The following is a 16720-nucleotide window of genomic DNA, read 5'->3' as shown; positions in this document are numbered from 1 at the left end:
CCGTTAGCCTTACCTCTGCTGAGGGAAAGGACACTTTACCGCTCTGTGAATGCCCCACCCCCAACACGGAAGTCAGTGTGGCCCAGAAAACTTGCAGGTTGTTGTTTTGTATTTTTTTAAAAAATTAAAAAAAAAAAAATATATATATATATATATATATATATATATATATATATATATATATATATATATATAATTTATTTATTTTTTTATTTATTTTTACAGAGAGAAAGGGAGAGGGATAGTTAGAAACATCAGTGAGAGAGAAGCATTGATCAGCTGCTTCCTGCACACGCCCTACTGGGGATATGCCTGCAACCAAGGTACATGCCCTTGACCGGAATCAAACCTGGGACTCTTGAGTCTGCAGGCCGACGCTTTACCCACTGGGCCAAACCGGTCAGGGCGTGTTGTTTTTTAAAACCCTGAGTGGCTCATGCCTGAGGTGCAGCTGCGTCTGCGCCGTCAGGAGTGAGAGCAGAGCTGGGCCCGGAGGGAAAGGCAGGTGGCGGGGGCTAGGTCGTGGGTTAGGCGGTGGGGTGATTGGATGTATCTCCTGGCTGGCGCCGCCCGTTTCAGAGGATCGTTAAGCACATTGTGGACAAGACGTACCTCCACGTGCTCTGCACTCCTGTCCCCGAGGAGTTTCTGGCCCAGAACGTGGTGTTTTTCCTGAGAAACACAAAAGGTAACCTTTCCCGGGAGTGGGCGAGATCGCGGGGTGTGTGTGTGAGAACCTGCCCAGCAAAGCACAGAGTGCGTCTCCAAGGCGGGGAGCACCGAGGCCGGCGCTGGAGAAACATCGGAGCTTCCACTCCCCTGGTTAGAGTGAGACTGGTCCAGGTGGCATGCCGATGCGGGCCGTGCTGCTGGTCCTGGTGGAGCAGTGGTTCAGGCCTGGCAGCCCGGCAGCAGGGCAGACTAGCAGACGTGTCTTTAGAAACCCCAGGATTCAGAAGGCAGTGTGCCGGGGGCTGGGGGGGCATGGATGGGAGGCAGAGCCCTCAGAGCAGGGAGCCCCGCAGGTGTTTCTAGGAACCGCTAGTTGGTCCTGCTCTCGTCCGGCTTCAGCCGGGCTCCTCCGTGGAGCGCTCGGGCGCTGCGTGTCCCGGTCCGGACCCCGGTGCGTCAGTGTGTGTCTCAGCGTCTCGTAGGCCAGGGGCGCCGTGGGAATGGGACTGGCGTGGACTCTGAGTCCGAGGCCGGAACGCTCCTTGGCTGCTCCTCGGGCGTCCACGGCCTGAGGCCTCAGAGGGTGCTGGCCCCTGACCTCACATGCGTGTGAGCTGTCTGCCCGCGCCCGCAGCCCCTGCACCCGCTCCCTTTCAGAGACCATCTCGGAAGCCAGCTACATGAAGGAAGCTATGGACATCATGCCCGAGACGCTGGAGTACGGCATCCTAAACTCGAACATTCTCCACTTCCTCAGAGACATTGTCTGTCAGGTGCGTGTGGGCGGAGGCGGAGCCGGCGCGTACAAGAGGGAGGCCACGGAGTCTCGGCGAGCAGGCGGCCCGCAGCTCGTGGTCCAGGCCCCGTCCTGGGCTCTGTCCTTACGTTTGTGCCTCTGATTCCAAGGCAGGGCGCTCAGAGCACACGCCATGGACACGGGGTCGGCTGGTGACTGGTTTCACCCGCTCGGCCTTTCAGGTCTTCCTGCCGGCGCTGTCCTTCAATCAGCACAAGGAGGCCAGCGCGGCTTTGCCACCAGGAGACACGCTGGACCCCACGGACCCGGACGCGGACCCCCTGAGCGTGGCCGGGGAGACGGTGGAATACCACGGCATTCAGCTGATACGGGACGAGTTCTTAATGAACCTCCAGAAATTCTCAAACAACATCCAGCGGACAGTGCAGCAGCTGGAAGGTGAGCTCTCAGTCCCTCCTCTGGCTCAGGCGATGAGGTCACCTGGAAAGGCAATCTAGGAGTCCACGAGCTTTTTTTGTTTTAACTTAGGACTCTTCTTTTTAAAAAAAATATATTCTTACTGATTTGAGAGAGGAATAGAGAGGGAGAGGGAGAGAGAAACATCAGTGATGAGAGAATCGTGGATCGGCTGCTTCCTTCACGCCTCCCACTGGGATCAAGCCCGCAGGCGCGGGCCTCTGCCCTGACCTCCTGGTTCATAGTTCGATGCTCAGCCACGGAGCCACGCTGGCTGGGCGGTGCACTCTTTTTTAATAGATAACATTTACTTAAAAGACCTCAGGGTGGAAAAGTGATTGGTAGAAGACATGGGCTCAGGAAACAGTTTCAGAGGCCAAGGGGGCCCTGGCAGTTTAGACCGGTGGAAGGTGAAGGTCAGGTGTCTGGGGAGAAGGGAGGGGAGGGTGTGCTCCAGGGGAGAGGTGCGGGTCCTCCGTCCTGAGGGCTTTAAGGGGGAGATTTCAGGGGAGGTCCCGCGGGAGGATCCCCTGGAACACTCAGCAGCTCCCAGGTGAGTCCTTTCCGGGCCGTGGTCTCCACGGTGGATTGGCGGCACCTGGTCCTGAGGTCGGCCTTGGAGCTGCTTATCGGGTTTTGCTGACTTTCTGGGCCTGGAGCTGAAATACAACCGAGGCTGAGAGTTGTCTCTCTAACCATCTCACTGCCCGTCAGCGTGCGTTAGAGGTTGGGTGTGTGTATTCCCACTTCCTGTCCCGCAGATTCACGCGCCCAGAGGACAGGTCTGCACGTTCCCTGGCGTGCTCCCCCCCATGCTCCCCCCGCCAGGCGTGCTCCTCCCACCCAACCCCCCCGCCCCGTGCTGCCCCCGCCCCCGTGTCCCCCCTCCTCCCCCTCCAGGCGCGCTCTGAGGCCCCTACAGCAGGACTCTGCCCGTGAGGAAAGCTCACACATGTTAGCTGTATTCTTCTGGTTCAGTTTTTTGTTTTGTTTTGTTTTTTAAAACAAATTGGCCCTACTTTTTAAATTTGTTTTTTCCTCACCTGAGGATATTTTTTCCATTGATTTTTAGAGAGAGTGGAAAGGAGTGGGAGGGACAGAGAGAAACACAGATGTGAGAGAGACACATTGATTGGTTGCCTCCTGCATGCCCCGACCAAAGCTGGGAGCCTGCAACCCAGGGACACGTCCTGGACTGGAATCCAACCGCAAGCAGACCCTCTCCACTGACCCAAACCAGCCAGGGCTCAGTTTTTAAACGGAAGTTGGTGGTCTTAAATTCAGGAACATCATAAATCATTACACCCCTTTGATCCGGCTCACCCCGGGAACAATGACAAATACTCTAAAATATTTCTGTCTCGCTCTAATGCACATGTGTCAAACACAAGGCCCGCGGGCCAAATCCAGCCCGCCAGGCCTTGCAATGTGGCCCGCACTGCTCTGTCATCACTGCACTCCGCTGTCAGTTTATGACATTGTCAGTTTATGACTGTTCAGTAAACCATTCGGCCCGCGATTTAGGCTGGATTTTAGATTTTGGCCCCTTCTCTGATTGAGTTCGACACCCCTACGAAACGGAGATGGGTCAGGGTAGGGATGTGTTGCCTCACACAGACTGGCTAAAAAATATATTCTTACTGACTTGAGAGAGGAAAAGAGAGGGAGAGAGAAACATCAATGACGAGAGAGAATCATGGATCGGCTGGGGAGAGTGGGGGGAGAAGAAGAGCCAGTGGATCAGCCTGAACCTCACTGCCTGGCATTGTTTCCCCGGAGTGCTGACGGCGCCTTCCTCCTCGCAGGGGAGATCAAGTTGGAGATGCCCTCCATCAGCGTGGAGGGCGAGGTGTCCGCCCTGGCTGCGGACCCGGAGACCGTGGAGGCCTTGGAGCAGTGTGTCATCAACTGGCTGGGCCAGATCTCCATGGCCGTGGAGGGCCAGCTGAGGAAGACCCCGCAGGTGCCGGGGCTGCTCTCGGGCTGGGCACAGGCTATGCAGCCTCCCTGCAGGGGCCGTGCCCGGGGTCCCCGTGGGCAGCCTCCTTTCGGACTGTCCTGGGACCACCTCAGAGGGTGGAGTCAACGTCCCCGAGGCATTGGGGGGCTTCTGACGTCTGCACTACCAGGCTGCGTCCGGGTGATGGAGGCATGCTGGGGTCAGTCAGGAGGGTTGGGCCTCCCAGAACAGGACACGTAGCCCAGCTGGCCTCCGTAAGAAAGCATTGGCTGCCTCACAGAACTGAGAAGTCCAGAGGCAGCTGGCTTCAGGTGTGGTTTGATCAAGGCCCCGGCTGCGTTTCTCTGGGAATCAGTTCCGGCCTCCTCTCTGTGGGGCTTCCCCTCCGCCTGGCTTCCTTCAGGGTCGCGGTTTGCAGCTTGTCTGGCCCCGCATCCCCCCGTTGTCCAGAGGAAGAGCATGTGGCTCTGTCTAGTCTCCCCGATGAAGTCCTGAGGTCCACCTGGACGGACCCTCCTGGGCCGCGTGTCCACCTGGCGTCCTTGGGCAGATCCGCCCCGTGGGGAGCAGAGGCACGGCGGCTGGAGGAGCAGCCCCTGTCCCTCCGCACTGGCGGGGACGGCAGCGGTGTCCGTGTCCCTCCAGGGTAACGGTCCTCTGGCCGAAATCGAGTTCTGGAGGGAGAGGAACGCCACGCTGAGTGCCCTCCACGAGCAGACCAAGCTCCCGCTGGTCAGGAAGGTGCTGGAGGTGATCAAGGAGTCGGACTCCCTGCTCGTGGCCAACCTGCAGCCGGTGCTGACCTACCTCTTCAAGCTGCACATGGAGGCCTCGGACAACGTGCGCTTCCTGTCCACCGTGGAGCGCCACTTCAAGGTGCGCCGCGGGCACGCGCACGGGCTCGGGGGCACAGAGCCATGGCCGTGCCAGCACGTGGCGGCGTGGGTCCGTGCACTGAGCACACCCTCGCTGTGTCCCGCCATCACCGTCCCCGCCCGAAGCGGCTCATCCCCAGCGTCACGTCTGTGCCGAGTCCACGTGCTCAGTGGCGCCTGCCCAGGGGCTTCTGAACGTGCCGTCCCCGCCTTCAGCCAGGGCACCGCCCCCTTTCCCTGACCGCCCAGGAAACACAACAGTGGCCAACAGAGCCGTCTTTTGGGTCAGATCAGCAGGAGACAGTATATTTTTTGGCCACAGAATTCAGTAACTAGTGGATGTGCGCCAGGGGGTGTCAACGGCTAAACGCCGCTGCGGGGCCCTGGCCGGCGGGCTCAGCTGGCCAGGCCGTCGGCACGCTGGCTTTAGGTTTCTCACGGCGTGTGTGTGTGTGTGTTTGTGTGTGTGTGTGTGTATTTGTAATCTAGCCTCACCTTCAACAATGATGTCCGTGCCATCATGGGTGTGATAGGCCAGTTTCTGTGTTCTTCTGATGCACATGAAGGAAGCGTGTTTCTGGGAGTGCTGAGTGCCGCCAAATCATTACTTCCTGCCGGGACCCGGAGCGTGGAAAACTTCGGCTGAGGAGCAGCTTGATTCATTTGGTGACACTCTTGCCACTACGCTCAGTATACTTATCTGTGCATAGGACACACATGACACCCACAGTCACACACGCGCCTGTCCCGGCTTCGTTAGCTGTAAATGCAGACCTAGTTTAACGTCTTGTTTGTCCAGCACGTTCCCGTCCCAGTGCCTGCGGGGGAGCGGGAGCGGCCGGCCTCGGCCTCGCACTGCTCCGTGCCTGCCCGGGCCTGCGCTAACCTGGCCGCTCTGCTCTCTCCCGCGCCTCTCCGCTCAGAACATCACGCACGGCTCCAGCTTCCACGTGGTCCTGGAGACCATCCCCTCCATGATGAGCGCGCTGCGCATGGTGTGGATCATCTCGCGGCACTACAACAAGGACGAGCGCATGATCCCCCTCATGGAGCGCATCGCCTGGGAGATCGCCGAGCGCGTCTGCAGGGTGGTGAACCTGCGCACCCTGTTCAAGTGAGACCGGCGCCGCTGCCGCCCCGCGCTCTGTGCGCTCCCCGCGCCCTGTGCGTTCCCTGCGCCCTGTGCGCTCCCTGTGCCCGCTGCCCGCGCCCGCTCCCCGAGCTCCGTGTCCACTCCCCATGCTCCGTGCCCGCTCTCCGTGCCCCATGCCCACTCCCTGCTCCCGCTCCCTGTGCTCCGCGCCCGCTCTCCGGGCAGGCGCAGCTGTCCACACTGGGTGGGTGCTGCCTCGAAGCTGCTGTCCCACCCTTGCGTTGGGACAGAGCAGCCGCCCACCTGGTGAGCTTCTGGAGAAAGAGGCCTCAGTTAGAATCCTCCCGGGAACCTGCTCCTCGAGGCCTGGGGCTCGGACCCACCGCCTCTCCGCCTTCCCTCCATCCCGGGTCTCTGATCGCAGGGAAAACCGGACGATTGCCCAGAACAAAACGCTGGAGGCCAGGAACACGCTGGACCTGTGGAAGAAGGCCTACTTCGACACCAGGGCCAAGATCGAGGCCTCGGGGCGGGAGGCCCGGTGGGAGTTTGACCGGAAGCGGCTGTTTGAGAGGACGGACTACATGTCCACCATCTGCCAGGATCTCTACGACGTCCTGCAGGTAGGGAGGCCTCTCTTTTCTTTTCCTTTTTTAAAGTATATTTCTATTTATTTCAGAGAGGAAGGGAGAGAGAGAGAGAGAAACACCAATGAGAACCATGGACCGGCACACCCCCCACTGGGGATGGAGCCCACAGCCCGGGCCTGTGCCCTGACCGGGAATCGAACCCTGACCGCCTGGTTCCTAGGCTGACGCTGCACCACGCCTGCCCAGTACCAGCTCCTTTAAAGCAGTAGACCTTCAGACGTGAAGTTCTTGCTGCGTTTATGGGTCACACTGGGTCTAAGAAACGGCCTGGGAGTTGGCCCGGCCTGAGAGGAGCATTCCCAGGAACTCAGGAGAACGTGGCCGGGGGACTGTGGCAGGATGCGTGGCCAAGCCCCGCAGCTCCTGGCCGGGGCAGGTCCTGGGAAATGCTGAGGCCCCTGCAGGGCGCAGGGCGCAGGCCCCGGGGCTGCCCCGGGACGAGGTGTGAGACGGAGGAGGAAGGAGGGGCCCGAGCACACAAGCGAGGCCAGCTGGTCAGGGCGCCTGGCTCCTGTCCTGCGCGCAGCGGGCCTGGTACCACGGGCTCAGACTGGGAGGAGGTTGCCGGCAGGACAGGGTCCCTCTCCTCTGACCAGGCTTGGCGTGCGGTCCATTTGTCGCAAGAAAGTTGGATGTGACATGAAGGTGACCTCCTGGTGCTCCTGTGCTTGGGCAGGTGATGGAGGAGTTTTATAACATATTCGGTCCGGAACTGAAGGCTGTGACGGGGGACCCCAAGCGCATCGACGACGTCCTGTGCAGAGTGGACAACCTGGTCACCCCCATGGAGAGCCTGACCTTTGACCCCTTCTCCATCACGTCCTTGCCCTACTGGAAGTACGTGATGGACGACTTCAAGATCGAAGTTCTGGCAAGTAACCCGTCACCGATCTGGGACACGGCACCGTGCTCTCCCTTTAAGCCTGTCGGTGGTTGGGTTCTCCTTCTGAGTTTATGTGCGTGTATTTTTTTAATCACAAAGGTGAATAGCTGCTTTTTTGTAAAAGATGGGAACAATACAGAAGAGCATAAGGTGAAAGGGAGATTCCTCAGTCTTCTTTGTCCCCACTTCTCCCTGGATGAATTAGTTCAAATTGAGCCAGGAATCCTGGCCTCGCGCAGAGCCGGGCACCGTGGCCTCGCACAGAGCCGCTCCTTCCAGAGTGTCCTCTGCCGCTGTACCCTCTCCCATGTCTTTGTCCGAATAAGTTGACATTTAAAAACGGTCCTTCCCGCCATTGTGTGCTGGCTGAGGGCGGGCAGAGAACCGAGTGCTGATCTGCCATCCCTGTCGCCCGCCAGCCTCCCTGAAGCACCTGTTTTCTTGACTGTTTTGTTGTTGTTTTGTTTTGTTTCGGCAGGTTATTGAGAAAGAAGCAAAAAATTTCATTGACGAGTCTTTTAAGACGCTGCGATCGGCTGAAGCAGCATTTGACATGCTTCTAAAGTTCAAGCACATCCGCTCACGGGAGGCCATCAATCGGCAGATGATGATGAAGTTCAATGACATCCTCGTGCAGTACTGCAAAGAGGTAACGGACGGGAGCAGCCAGCCACCCCGGCCTCCTTCCCCCCGGAGTGACAGCGAGCGTGGCCACCCACGTCTGTGCCGCGTGACACAGGCAGCCACAGCGCAGAGCCCTGGCTGCTCGGAGAGTTCAGTGGGGGTGACCCAGCGGGAAGTTATCCCCTCGTGTGGCTGTGCGCCCTGTGTGCGTGCGTCCTCACAGGATCCCAGTGACATGGCCACAGGCCTCTGCCACGTCCAGAGCACATGCCAGGCTTTCTAGTGTCAGACGGAGGCGCAGTCTGTAGCTAGGAGGCAGTTAGGACACAGCTTATGTTCAGCAAGAGGAACATTACTGGGAAACACGCGAAAAAGCAGTAAATAGTAAGTTAAGCAGCAGGAACGCGGCTTTAGACTATTTCTGGGCGTCCCGGTGTTCATTTCTGCAGAGAGGCCTGTCTCCAGCCGAATGGCCTCGGCCACGCGGTGGCTCTGGCTCACAGACCGTGTGGCGTGCGCTTCTTTCAGATCGACATCATCAACAGGATCTTCGTCCAGAACCACGAGAACCCGCCACTGTACAAGAACCACCCGCCGGTGGCCGGCGCCATCTACTGGGAGCGCTCCCTGTTCCACCGCATCAAGCACACCATCCTGCGCTTCCAGGAGGTGCAGGAGATCATGGAGAGCGAGCGGGGCGAGGAGGTGCGCGGGGACCCCCCTTCTCCCGCTCCCTCCCTCCCGCCCCCTCCCCAAGAACCACTGAAAACACATTTTTAAGACGGAAAGCCGTCTTAGTTCCTGGCCGCACCAAATGCGCTGCCGATCTCTGCTGTCAGCCTGGGGCTCAGGCCGCCCCCCAGCAGGCCCTCTGGCATCTGTGACATTCTGTCTGCTTCCTTTTGCAGAGTGGGTAGGCCGTTTCTTTTTGAGAGAGAGAGAGAGAGAGACAGAAAGAGAGAGAGAGAGAGAGAGAGAGAGAGAGAGAGAGAGAGAGAGAGAGAGAGAGAGAGAGAAAAGCTTATTTCCAAGGGCCAAGTGGAAATGCTGTGTTCGGGCAGGTGAGACTGAAGTACCTGGAAGTGGGCAGGACGATGAAGGACTACGAGGACCGGAAGTACGAGCAGTGGAGGGAGACGACGGAGCAGCTGCTGCCCACGCTCATGAAGAAGAGCCTGCTCATGAAGGTGTGGCCCGGGCGGGCACCGGGCGGAGGCGAGGGGAGCGGCAGGAGAACAGCTTCGCTCGGCCTCGGAGCCTCCCTTTGCCAACCTGAGCTGGGCCCCATGGCATAAGCGATATTGAGCCGCAGAGGGCACAGCCGGCCGTTGCCCAGGTTGAACCTCAGGGAGACGCGCCTCTCGGGATCGCTGTTCTTTCTCTTCGGGGCTGGCACCTGGCAGCTCTCAGCGACTGCCTCCCGCTGCGGGGAGGGCCGGGCCGGCGGGGTTGGGTCTGCGGCGCCTGAAGGGAGTGACAGACCGGGTGGGTGTGTGTGTGGGGGGTGCTCCGCCGCTCCTCACTCCGGCCCCCAGTCTCACAGCATCAGCGTCCCCACATTGTGAGGGGAGCTAGAATTGGGGGATTTTGGATTCAGTGGCCCAAGTTTCGAGTTGGGGGGCTAAATGGAATTCATTGAAACTCTGTTCACCAGATAAAATGGTGCAGTCGCGCTGGTGCCAGCCAGCTCCCGGCCCGTCTGACAAGGCCCCTGCCGCTCGGGTGGCAGTGATCCAACCGCCTCCCGACCGTCCTCCCGCGCTGACGGCAGGCGCGTCTCTCCCTAGGTTTCTGCCAACCCTGATGACGGCGCCGAGAGCTCCGACAGGGGCATCACGTTTGCCATCAACTTCCCGTTCGCGCTCCGGGAGATCATTAACGAAACCAAGTACCTGGAGCAGCTGGGCTTCCCCATCCCCGAGCTAGCCAGGAACGTGGCCCTGCAGGAGGACAAATTCCTCAGGTAGCACGCCTCCCAGCGGCTGCCCCACCCTGACCATCACGGGGAGCCCAAGCCCCTGAGCTTGCATTTCTGTGGGCTTTCTTTTTTTTTTTTTTTTTTTTTTTAAATATATTTTATTGATTTTGTACAGAGAGGAAGGGAGAGAGATAGAGAATTAGAAACATCGATGAGAGAGAGTCATCGATCAGCTGCTTCTTGCACACCCCCTATTGGGGATATGCCTGCAACCAAGGTACATGCCCTTGACCGGAATCGAACCCGGGACCCTTCAGTCCCCAAGTCGACGCTCTATCCATTGAGCCAAACCGGTCCCGGCTTCTGTGGGCTTTCTAATGACCAACATTTACGGTAGAAATAAGAAGGAAGGGTTTAAAATGTTTTTTTCCTCATTGACCTAAAAACAGCAATAACAAACCCTGTCCCGGGAACGTAAGTGACGCTTCTAATGAGAAGTGACCAGACGGTCCAAGCAAAGGGCCGTGGCTGGGGAGCGGTCTCCCGGTCAGAGCTTCACTTGCCCTCGTCCTCGCCCCGCCCGCTCCGCCCGCGCGCAGGTACACGGAGGGCATCCAGAACATGCTGGACCACTACCACATGCTGGTCGGGACGCTCAACAGCGCCGAGACCGTCCTGCTGGAAGACCACTCGCAGGAGCTGCTCCGCACGTTCCGCTCCGGGTTCAAGAGGCTGAACTGGAACTCGCTAGGTGCCTCCTGCGCCGCGGGCGGCCGGCCGTGGGGGGTCTGCTTTCTGTGCCGACGGGTGTGGTCGGCAGCCCCTGGGGAGTCTGTCTTCATCCCGACGCCGCGGGTGGGAGTGGGGATGAGGTGGGTGCTGTTTGCACACTCTGCTGACCCGCAGCTCGCTCTCTTTCTTTCTACGACGAATATTTCAATTTTGAAACAATTATGTATTCGCACGCTGCTGTGAGAATGAGCTCGGGGAGATCCCGTGTTCCCCCACCTGGTCCCCCACAGCCAGGACACAGGCTGTCCCCACCCACAGGGCTCCCCGCTCCGCGCTGAAAGCCGCCTACCCTCCCGTCCCGACCCCCCCCCCCCCCCCCGCCTCTCATCTGTCCTCACTGCTGAGCGTCGTCTCGCTCTCCCTCCACAGGGATTTCTGACTACATAACGCGGTGCAAGCAGGCCATCGGCAAGTTCGAGTCCCTGGTCCACCAGATCCACAAGAACGCGGACGACATCGCCTCCCGGCTCAAGCTGATCGAGTCCATCAACCTCTTCAAGTTCCCGCTGCCCAAGGCCGAGGAGGAGCTCCCAGGTGGGCCCACGGCTCGTGTCCTCGATGGGGGAGGGGATGCAAGCACATGTGTGCACACGTGAGTGCGCTTGGACACACACACCCACACACACACGAGCAATCCATGAGCGGAATGAAACCATTCTAACAATCTCACCCATGTGCCTGAGGGATCATGGGTAATTCTTATGGCTCACATTGACTTGCTCAACAAGCCAGCCTAGAAAAGCAGGCTTGCCCACTGGCGTGACCGCTGCCTGCTGGGCGCCGACGTTGCGTGGCTTTGCCACGCTGCCACTCAGTGTGGCGTTGTGCCTGGCCCCCTGACGTCGGTGCGGACCTGCTTTCCACTGCGGGTCACGGGGAGGCTGGGGAGTGGGGTGGGGAGGGGTGCTCCCTGACGCTGGCTCCCCGCAGGCGTGAAGGAGTTCTTCGAGCACATCGACCGGGAGAGGACCAAGGACGTGGACTACATGGTCCGGTGGTACCTGGCCATCGGGCCGCTGCTGACCAAGGTCGAGGGCCTGGTCATCCACACCAACACGGGCAAGGCGCCCAAGCTGGCGTCCTACTACGAGTACTGGGAGAGCCGGGTCTACGAGGTGCTCACCAAGCTCATCCTCAAGTGAGCCCCGCCTGGCTGAGGCGCGGCGGGTGGGAGTCGTGTGGGTGTGTGCACAGTTAGGGGGCTGTGGGTACCTCGGAAAACGTGTGAACTGTGGGCAGAAAGCCGGGGATGTAACCACGCTCAGCCCAGCTCCACGGCGCCCTGGAGCACATATGTCAAACACAAGGCCCGCGGGCCAAATCCAGCCCGCCAGGCCTTGCAATGTGGCCCGCACCGCGCTGTCATCACTGCACTCCGCTGTCAGTTTATGACATTGTCAGTTTATGACTGTTCAGTAAACCATTCGGCCCTCGATTTAGGCTGGATTTTAGATTTTGGCCCCTTCTCTGATTGAGTTCGACACCCCTACCCTGGAGGCTGCTTTCCCCAGCCTGCCCGCGGCGCCTGCTGGGTGTCTGCTCGGCGACACCGCGTCCTTCCATCTCCCCGCTCAGGAACCTGCAGACCTTCAACTCCCTCATCCTGGGCAACACGCCTCTGTTCCAAACGGAAACCATCCTCACGGCCCCGGAGATCATCCTGCACCCCAACGCCAACGAGATCGACAAGATGTGCGTGCACTGCGCCCGCAACTGCGTGGAGGTCACCCGGGTGAGCAGCCCGCCATGGCGCCCCCCGTCTTTGTCCAGACCCTTCTGGGTCCCCCCCCCCCCCCCCCCCCGCTGGGAGCTCTAGAGTGTGGAGCATCCCAGGGCTCCATCGGGCCCCCTTTCTTTCCTCCTCTGCTCTCGCACAGCGTGACCAGTTCTGTGGCTTTAGTACAACTCCCCGCGCCATTCCACGCGAAAACACACGTGACTAAGGAACAGGATGGCCTATCCGCATGTCCCTGGCCTCGGGCTCCTGTCACTGCTGGAAACAGAGTGGGCCAGAGTGTTAGAGTCGGGCTTCGTGGCCTCCTGAGTGGGAACGGTAGCTCAGCCACGCGCCACTGAGAGAGCTCGTTAGTGGCAGCCGTGGCTTGGTGCTTGCTCCCGCCGCATGCGCTCTGGGAGACATTCTGGATTGCTGTTAGGGACCGCCCTTTATCCAAAGAAGCGGGAGGACCCGGGCCTGTGGCTCAGTGGTTAGGCGCCCACCATGAACCAAGGTCACCCATCGGGGCACATGCCTGGGTGGCGAGTTCAAAGCCCCAGTAGGGGGTGTGCAGGAGGCAGCTGATCAGTGTTCCTCTCATTGCTTTTCTGTTTCTGTCTCTCTCCCTTCCTCTTCCTCTAAAGTCAATAAAACATCTAATAGCCCTCTCGTCCGTCCTCTTGGTGGTCAAGTATCAGACTGGTCTGGGTGGGAAGATGGTGGAGGACCCAAGAACGGTGGTGCTTTGGGCAATTGAGCACAATTTATCAAGGGTAACGTGATTTTCATTGCGAGCAAGCAGTGCTACTGTGTGCTAACGGATGCACAGGCAGCAGAACGGATACTGAAGTCCGTCTCTCCCTGTTCTCATTTTTCCAGAACTTCGTCCGCTGGATGAACGGCAGCTGCATCGAGTGCCCCCCGCAGAAGGGCGAGGAGGAGGAAGTGGTGACCGTCACCTTCTACAACGACATCTCCCTGAACCCGCAGATCATCGAGCAGGCGCTCATGATCCCGCAGAACGTCCACCGCATCCTGGTCAACCTCACCAAGTACCTGCAGAAGTGGAAGAAGTACCGGCCGCTCTGGAAGCTGGACAAGGCCATCGTGATGGAGAAGTTCGCCGCCAAGAAGCCCCCGTGCGTGGCCTACGACGAGAAGCTGCAGTTCTACACCAAGATCGCCCAGGAGGTGATGCGCCAGCCCCTGGTCAAGGAGGAGCACTGCGTGCGGCTGCAGCTGGGCCAGCTGGCGCACACGGTGCAGGAGAGCGCCAAGGCCTGGGTCGCCTCGCTCGGGAAGCTGCTCAACGAGTCGGCCCGGGAGGAGCTGCACAGCCTCTACGAGGAGATGGAGGTAGAGGGCGGGGTCGCCCCCGCCTTCCGCGAGGGCCAGGTCTCCTTTGGTCCCGTTCCCCTCTTGTTTAGTGTCCTCCAGACTGGCTTTTCTTTCTTTAATCTCCACCTGAGATATTTGTTAAAACTGATTTTTAGAGTGGAAGGGAGGCAGGGATGGGGAGGGAGAGAAACATCGATGAGAGAGAGAGACATCGATCGGTTGCCTCCCACATGCTGGGATCAAGCCTACGTCCGAGTTACGAGCCCTTGAGTGGCATGGGACCCAGCACCCTGTAGTCCTCAGGCCGACGCTCTACCCGCTGAGCCGAACCGGCCAGGGCCGAACTCTCTGTTTCAGGTTCTGGGCAGAAACCTGAAGAAGAGCCCCAGCACCCTGGAGGACCTCAAGTTCGTCCTCGCGACCATTGCCGAAGTGAGGAGCAAGTCCCTGGTCATGGAGCTGAGGTACAGGGACGTCCAGGAGCGGTACCGCACAATGGCCATGTACAACCTGCACGTGAGCGAGGCGGGGGGGCCCCCGGGCCTGTCAGACCCTCCCTCCGCCTGCATCCCTCTGGCCTGTCAGACCCTCCCTCCGCCTGCGTCCCTCCGGGCCTGTCAGACCCTCCCTCCGCCTGCGTCCCTCCGGGCCTGTCAGACCCTCCCTCCGCCTGCGTCCCTCCGGGCCTGTCAGACCCTCCCTCCGCCTGCGTCCCTCCGGGCCTGTCAGACCCTCCCTCCGCCTGCGTCCCTCCGGGCCTGTCAGACCCTCCCTCCGCCTGCGTCCCTCTGGCCTGTCAGACCCTCCCTCCGCCTGCGTCCCTCCGGGCCTGTCAGACCCTCCCTCCGCCTGCGTCCCTCCGGGCCTGTCAGACCCTCCCACCGCCTGCGTCCCTCCGGGCCTGTCAGACCCTCCCTCCGCCCGCGTCCCTCCGGGTCTGTCAGACCCTCCCACCGCCTGCGTCCCTCCGGGCCTGTCAGACCCTCCCACCGCCTGCGTCCCTCCGGGCCTGTCAGACCCTCCCTCCGCCTGTGTAGACGGTGTGTGACCCGAGGGGAGGGGATGTACACGGAAGGCCCACCGCAGTTGCTGGGATTCATGAGCTAAGAGCCTGTTTCTTGGGCCCGCGTGGCTCCAGTAACAGCAGCCTGTACGTAGCCTGTACGTTGCTGACGGCTCTGAATGCCTTCCCGGAGCAGCAGCCAGGGCTGACCAGGGAGACCTCTCCTCAGGAAGATGCGCACTAGGCCAAATTTACATTTTTTTAAATTACAACAGAAATTCTCGGTTTTGCCTTTTGCTTTCTTCCCTCTGTCAAGTGAAATGGTTCCAAACCCTGTGTCCTACAGCCTCGTGTGGTCTCTTCCACGTGGTCCCACAGCTTTTGCCCTTGGTCTCAGCCAGGTCATGCGTGTCCTTGTCTCCTATTCTCTCTGAGCACGTGCTGGGCATGGTGCCGTCCCACAGACTGCATAGAGCCCTGGAGGCTGCATGCAGGGGTCTCGGGGGCGTGGCATCAGGGGGCGTGGTTTCAGAGGGGGTGTGGTTTTGCTCTGACAGCACAACTGGATGCATTAGCCAGCCAGGGCTGTGGACCTGAAGCTGGTTTTCACTTTAGGAAGCTCTATTCTCTCTCAGTTATCTGTCTCTCCTTCTATGTCAACTGTTTATTTTTAAAAATTACCCTGAGTTAATTTTAATTACAAAAGTATACTTTTTAATATAAGAATCACTTTTATCATCCAGCCAGCTGTGTTGTTGGTTCTGGCGCGTCAAGTCCCCGGGCAGTAGTTTTGACCACACGTTCCGCCTCCAAATGCTGACCCCTTACTGTTTGTTCTGTTTTTTATCTTAATTCTTCTTGTTTCCTCAGCCCTCCAGCTCGGAGAAGGAGCTGGCGGACAAGATCGAGAGCATGTGGGAGGAACTGTTCACCAAATCGGTGAACGCGGAGCACGCTCTCGGCAGCATCAAGAGGACCTTCACGGAGGTAGCGTCCCGTTGGTGCTCCCCGAGGCGCGGTCACTGGGGAACCCCCGCGGGGTCGAGTGAAGGCCCCCCGCTTTTCCCAGATCACCCGAAGTGAGATCCTGAACTTCAGGCAGCAGATCGAGGACTTTGCCAAACGGTTTAACCTTGAAGGCCCCGGCTCGGTGGGGGAAGATCTGGACAGCGGTAAGAAGCGCCTCGGTCCTCCAGGTATTTGAGCTGAGTTCGCTTTCCGTGGCGATGCCAGGGGAGACGGGATGGAGCGGGGGCTCTTAGCCCTGCCCGTACCGGTCCACCTGGGGCAGCTGGGAAAACCAGGAATGCAGGGCCGGTCCTGACTTCCTGACCCCATTGTTCTGGGGGGGGCGCTGGTCACATTGAAAGCCCCTCCTCTCCAGGGTCCCCGCCTGGCAGGGGCCTCAGAAGCTTCTGAGGGGGGGTTCTGAGGGGGGCTTCTGAGGCCCCTGCCAGGCGGGGACCCTGGAGAGGAGGGAGCATGCCCAGCATTCTAACGGAGGGGCTGGCCGGTGACGTGGCCCCGATGTCAGGTACGATCAAAGTGGACGAGATGGGTGATTCCCAGTGGGTCTTCCCTGACAGCGCCCGGGGGTGCAGCGATGGGGTACGAGCCTTGTGCATGACTCCCCTCCGGCCTGCACCCCTAAATTCCCTGTGTATCCCCCCCCCCCCCCGTGCCTCCCTCACCAGGCATGGAGCTCTTAGGCAGCTTTGAGAGGGAGCTGGGGCGGCACGAGAAGAACCGCCAGGAGCTGGCCAACGCGGAGAAGCTCTTCGACCTGCCGATCACCATGTACCCGGAGCTGCTGAAGGTGCAGAAGGAGATGACGGGGCTGCGCATGATCTACGAGCTCTACGAGGCGCTGAAGGTGAGCCGCACAAGGGACCGCTGCCGGGGTTTCCCTTCGGGTGATGAGAAGGTTCTGGAACTAGAGAGTGGGATGGTCGCACAACACTGAATGTTCTTGATGTCACTGA

General features: G+C 59.6%; 1 protein-coding gene across 1 annotated transcript in view; it reads left to right on the top strand.

Annotated features, from left to right (window-relative positions):
* The window catches only part of DNAH10 (dynein axonemal heavy chain 10), a gene marked incomplete at its 5' end in the record, with an annotated part of 56496 nt that overhangs the window by 3998 nt on the left and 35778 nt on the right, over positions 1-16720 (top strand). Inside the window, 21 exons of the mRNA XM_084868458.1 lie at positions 580-688; positions 1330-1445; positions 1651-1867; positions 3691-3848; positions 4491-4721; positions 5644-5834; positions 6238-6436; positions 7140-7334; positions 7825-7995; positions 8499-8675; positions 9032-9157; positions 9758-9933; positions 10488-10639; positions 11050-11214; positions 11611-11818; positions 12256-12412; positions 13277-13753; positions 14093-14251; positions 15609-15725; positions 15808-15910; positions 16433-16611. Coding sequence (XP_084724584.1) covers positions 580-688; positions 1330-1445; positions 1651-1867; positions 3691-3848; positions 4491-4721; positions 5644-5834; positions 6238-6436; positions 7140-7334; positions 7825-7995; positions 8499-8675; positions 9032-9157; positions 9758-9933; positions 10488-10639; positions 11050-11214; positions 11611-11818; positions 12256-12412; positions 13277-13753; positions 14093-14251; positions 15609-15725; positions 15808-15910; positions 16433-16611 — 3783 coding nt within the window. The remainder of the gene's footprint in view (positions 1-579; positions 689-1329; positions 1446-1650; positions 1868-3690; positions 3849-4490; positions 4722-5643; positions 5835-6237; positions 6437-7139; positions 7335-7824; positions 7996-8498; positions 8676-9031; positions 9158-9757; positions 9934-10487; positions 10640-11049; positions 11215-11610; positions 11819-12255; positions 12413-13276; positions 13754-14092; positions 14252-15608; positions 15726-15807; positions 15911-16432; positions 16612-16720) is intronic.

This window comes from Pipistrellus hanaki, assembly GCF_964339955.1.
Source record: "Pipistrellus hanaki genome assembly, chromosome: 19".
Lineage (NCBI taxonomy): Eukaryota > Metazoa > Chordata > Mammalia > Chiroptera > Vespertilionidae > Pipistrellus > Pipistrellus hanaki.
The sequence above is the reverse complement of the archived record's forward strand: the minus strand, read 5'-3'. Positions and strand labels throughout refer to the sequence as shown.